The sequence below is a fragment of the Hibiscus syriacus genome, unplaced genomic scaffold (genome assembly GCF_006381635.1).
Source record: "Hibiscus syriacus cultivar Baekdansim isolate YM2019G1 unplaced genomic scaffold, ASM638163v2 tig00002237_pilon, whole genome shotgun sequence".
Lineage (NCBI taxonomy): Eukaryota > Viridiplantae > Streptophyta > Magnoliopsida > Malvales > Malvaceae > Hibiscus > Hibiscus syriacus.
This window is the reverse complement of record NW_024061918.1, coordinates 7250789-7255617: the sequence shown is the minus strand read 5'-3', so window position 1 is coordinate 7255617 and position 4829 is coordinate 7250789. Positions and strand designations below refer to the sequence as shown.

Here is a 4829-nt window from a genome sequence, read left to right as displayed (position 1 = left end):
TAGCTTGGCCGAGTGGTTTCCTTTTATCCAAGTGACATGGGTTCGTTATTTTCTTTTCACTAGAGGGGTGACATGTGTCACCCTCTGATTGGTACAAAGTAAATATGTTAAATTAAATCATCAAATTGAATGGTGACACATTGTAACACCCCATTAGAAGATTAATTTTATTTTAATTTATTAAATTAAAATAAAATTAATAGAATATATAAGTAAGAGTGACCAAATATGTAATTATATCAATTTTACTAACTGTCACGTCATCACTTCCGGTAATTATTAATGACAAGCGCTCTAATTGAATGCATTTAAATGATTAGGTGCTCTGATTGACTAGAATTAAAAAAATTGTGGTCAAAATGAAAAGAGATTATAATTAGGCAGTCACTGATATAGTTTACCCTTAATATATAATTCAGTATCTTAAAATCGTAAACATCCTGCTACGAGTTAAACAAAACTAACTCGTACCGATACAGGAATTCTGACAATATGGTTGGGATCTCTCCAAATCAGGCTCCCAAATCTATAATCCCCATACACTTTCCCAGTCGATAAGAAGGTAACTCTGAATGACAGAATTTTGGTGGTTTCATTGAACCTCAATGTCCGAGGCTCTACCTTTATCTTCACGCCTTGTGGAGCTTGCACCATGGATGTATACACCGAATCAACGGCGCCCACGTTCGTTACCTTTCGGGTCACTGTAGTTTTCCTTCTGAGGTATGGGATAGTGATGGATGGGAGGTTGAGGTTCAACTCATTAAACCTATCTTTGGTGCAATTAGCATTGGTTTTGGTTAAACCACTCACTGACTTGCTGCTGAAGCCAGTGCCGCAAAGGAACTTGACGTAATCGTCTGTTTCGGTGTCATATACGAGCCCCGGGTCGGTTGCTCTATTCGGATTTACTAGTCCCCCGCCAATGTCAAAAGGGTCAGCTGCCTTTCGAGTTGAACCCTCCTCTGCTATATATGATCCGTCTCTTCCTGTCTGGGAGGCTGCAGTTTTGGGGAATAAAACATTGTGGTGACTTCAATTTTGAATGAAGCAATGTCACTCTTGGAAGTTGAATTGATTTACCTGTGGTGACCAGAGCTGATCTAATAGCTGCTGGAGACCAGTTCTTATGTACTGATTTGATTAGAGCTGTTATGCCTGCAACATGAGGACAAGACATTGAAGTTCCTGACATTAGTGCATAACCAGTGGTTTGTTCTGCGCCAAACGGTATATATGCGGCTACGATGTCCACTCCTGGCGCGGCTATGTCGGGCTACATACCATGACATTAGAATGATTGGTTAAGGATATTTCTCTATTATTTCCCTTGGGAATTGTATATATAGCTTGTTAGATTTACCTTCAGAACTGCTGGGGAAATTGAACTAGGCCCTCTGGCTGAGAAATCTGCCACTTTTGGAGATAGCCATTTCCCAATGACCGTCTTCGGCATACTAAGCTTTGCAGTTGGAGACCTTAACAGAGGGATGAAGAAAAGGTGAAGGACTTTAAATGTTGAGACTGCTATTATCTTTCTTCTTAATTTATCTACTACCTTGCGTTTCTTATGTAGGAAAGCATCTGAGTCCCTACTTCATAATCTACTTTAATGCATGGTATAAATTGGCATGAGCCAAGCCCATCGGTGCTATACTGCGCAAAAATAAGCCCTACCCCTCCTGCTTCCGCCACGGAAATCGCAGCACTATATATGTTATGTGTTCTTGATTGTGAAAAACAAAGTATGATCTTCCCTGCTGCTAATGTGGCATTGAGACTTCCTCGCTTGCACCACATGCTGGAAGACAATGAATGCATATATATATATATATATGAATGTGTCACACAGGATGTAAGAAAAGGAATATATACATCAAAAATCATTCGACATATTCAGAAAAAGTGAAGCCTGACGCTGAATCATCGCTGTTGTTTAAGGCAATACGATCGGAGAATGTGATTCTAGTGAATCCATGGTTATGTATTCTAGTGTCAACAGATTGCCCCTGCAAGACATTATGATTTTAATGGAAAAAAAAGGATTGCAATTTTTGAATAATCAGGATATATATGACAATTTACCCATAGGGTCTGGTTATTTCCTAGTGTGATTGCTGTCAGGAAGACCCTGTCCATGGTAGTAGCAGAAACGGTAATAATCCAGGGAGCAGTGTTTTCAACTGTCATTGCAGTAGGACCATCATTCCCTGCTGAGCAAACTACTGTAATTCCCTTAGAAGTGGCATGGAAGGAACCGATTGCAATCGAATTACGATGATCTAGAAATGAGAACAAAGGTATAGAATTGCCGATGGACACCGATAGAATATCGACTCCATCTTGTATGGCTTTGTCAAATGCTTTGAGAAGATCCGCATCAGTACACCCTCCAGATCCAAAAGACCAACAAACCTTGTAAACTGCCAAGTGAGCTCTTGGAGCCCCTCCCCTGGCCAAACCATCAGCTAGTCCTTCGTAGTTTACGTTCTCTACAAAATTACCAGCTGCTGTGGAAGCTGTATGAGTGCCATGCCCTAAGCTATCTCTTGCTGAGAGAATATCCTCCCCATTACTTGTATTAATCGCCTTTTGGTTTTGATCCAAAATACCTTTGATGAACCAGCGAGCTCCGATAAGTTTATTGTTACAGTTTGAGGAGTTGAAAAGCTCTCCCCCTTGGCATATTCCTTTCCAATGAGACGGAATTGGATTCATGCCCTTATCATTGAAACTCCCGGATTCTGGCCACACTCCTGCAAGCATGGTTCCCAAATTCATCAGCATTTATGTTGAGCCTCCAACAGTGCAGAGATTTATTACCTGAGTCTATTACACCAATGATTATTCCTTCACCCATGTTGCTTCTACTTAAAAGATTTTCTGAAGAATGGTCATTTAGCCCCATGAATTCCCAGCTTCGGGTTGTATGAAGCTTGCGAATGTGATTCGGTATCACTTGGATTACACCGGGAAATGCTGCAATTCGCAAATGAAAATGTATTGGAGGTTATGCAAAAGCAGCCAATCCAATTTGTTTCATGGAATTATATCACCTTCAATTTCCTTTGCCTGAGATTCTGTCATCCTCGCTGCAAACCCGGAAAAGCCATGTTTGTAGCTATAAAGCATTGAACTTTTTGCTGCTTCCTTGCTGAAATTCAAATTCCAAAGATTGTGTTGTTTTCTTCATTGAAATTTAGAGCAACTGTAAAATTATAGTACCTTCCAAACAAGTTGGACAGCATTTTGTAGTGAGACATTTTGGTTATAGCTGGATCTTCATTCTTTTTTTCTCCCATGTATACAATATACACCTGTGACATTTCCATTTGTGTGCACAACATCAAAATTAAGCAAAAAACAAAACAATGATCTATTGATACACTTACATTACCCGTGGCAGCCTCAATAAAATAAAGATGAGATTGAATTGAGACAAGAGTGAGAACAACAAACAAGTTTAATTTGGTATACATCATCTGATCTTACAAGTAATAAATGTAAAGAGTTTTCAGTTCTGGGATTTTCAAACATTAGAACATAGGCTTATTCGTAGGACTTTTCATGGAAACAATTCAGTAATCTCTATATCCTTTAGAAAAGCTTCAACAGCACAAAGGGGGAGTGGGGAACATACTTTTTAGACCACACTTTCAATCTTTATGCTTTAAAAAAATCAAGAGCTAATTGCTTACATGTCCTCAAAGTATGACTCTCGTTTTGAATTGGACTCTAAACTTTTAAATGTTTCTATTTCATCCCTAAGATATGACTATCATTCTAAATTAGTCCTCAAATTTTTGAACATTTCAATTTCATCCCCAAACTATGACCTTCATTCTAAATTGTTAATCAGACTTTTTAAATATTCCAATTTTATCCCAAACTATATGTATATACTAAAATCACGTCCCTTGTTAATAGAATCTTTAGGCCAAGTTATATCATTATATGTTTCAAGAAAATTTAGGTTAAACTATAGTTGAAACTAATTACATATTGGATGAATCTGGGGATGAATATGAAGATTCAAAAGTTTGGGGACCAATTTAGACTTGAGTGTCAGAGCTTAGAATGAAATTAGAATATTCAAAACTTGAATGGCTAGTTTAGAATGAGAGTCAAAGTTTGAGGGGAAAATGGAATATTGAAAAGTTTAAGGATTAATTTAAAATGAGGGTCATAGTCTGGGGACATTGGACGTAATTAACTCAACAATCAATCACTAGAAATGCAAGAATATATACACACGTGATCGTGGGCAAGAATTACTTTATAATGAACTGGGAATCATGAACAGCATGTGAAGGAACATAACTTATTTTCTATTTACTTTCCTAAAAATGTTGGAAATTATCTTGCTTTCTTTTTTTTAAAAAAATGGAAAACTTTCCTGAGAGGTTAAAATGATCGCTTCCTCAACCTTTTCCTTTATCTTTTCCTTTTAGTCAAAGTTGCTGCTGCTACTGTAGGCCAGAACTCACTCGGTTATGCTTTCAATTATATCACAGTATATTTGGTTCATGCACACGAAGGGAAATCACTTTTGTTTTTCTTTTTTATGCAAAGAAAAAGGTTAATCTTGAATGTCTACATGAACTGAATAAACTAATCCAGGTCGGACTGACAATAATTTTGATTACTAAATTACAGATTTCAGAAATCTGTATTATTAAAGTATTTGCTAGTCTTCCAATGAATGGTCCAAGAATGAGTGAAAGTTGGACTCTCGCTAATGATGTAGACCCTATCCACCTCCATTTTAGAACCTTTCTTAATCCAATTTCATAATTTTCAAAGTGGTGCTTTAGCTTTTGCTTTTATAT

General features: G+C 37.5%; 1 protein-coding gene across 2 annotated transcripts; it reads right to left on the bottom strand.

Annotated features, from left to right (window-relative positions):
* Positions 1 to 389: 389 nt before the first annotated feature.
* Positions 390 to 3571, bottom strand: LOC120142735 (subtilisin-like protease SBT3.5). 2 transcript variants are annotated; one of them, XM_039157249.1, is made up of 10 exons: positions 3393 to 3571; positions 3226 to 3317; positions 3057 to 3154; positions 2824 to 2979; positions 2086 to 2756; positions 1918 to 2009; positions 1559 to 1801; positions 1364 to 1478; positions 1084 to 1276; positions 390 to 1004 (listed from the first exon to the last, which is right to left on the bottom strand). In XM_039157249.1, exons 1-10 carry the CDS (start codon positions 3480 to 3482, stop codon positions 451 to 453), a joined length of 2304 nt encoding a protein of 767 aa, XP_039013180.1. In that variant the 5' UTR covers positions 3483 to 3571; the 3' UTR covers positions 390 to 450. The 2 variants fall into 2 exon arrangements, with proteins under 2 accessions (XP_039013180.1, XP_039013187.1); XM_039157256.1 differs by having other exon boundaries at positions 390 to 1001; positions 3393 to 3570.
* Between the last annotated feature and the right edge of the window lie 1258 nt (positions 3572 to 4829).

What these genes read in the sequence shown, in the direction of transcription:
- LOC120142735 (XM_039157249.1), bottom strand. Translation starts at nt 3,482, where the DNA reads ATGATGTATACCAAATTAAACTTGTTTGTTGTTCTCACTCTTGTCTCA. An exon ending in TCAGGCAAAGGAAATTGAAG is followed by an intron (nt 2,980 to 3,056) that starts GTGATATAATTC and finishes TGCGAATTGCAG; the next exon opens with CATTTCCCGGTGTAATCCAA. An exon ending in GAAATAACCAGACCCTATGG is followed by an intron (nt 2,010 to 2,085) that starts GTAAATTGTCAT and finishes AATGTCTTGCAG; the next exon opens with GGGCAATCTGTTGACACTAG.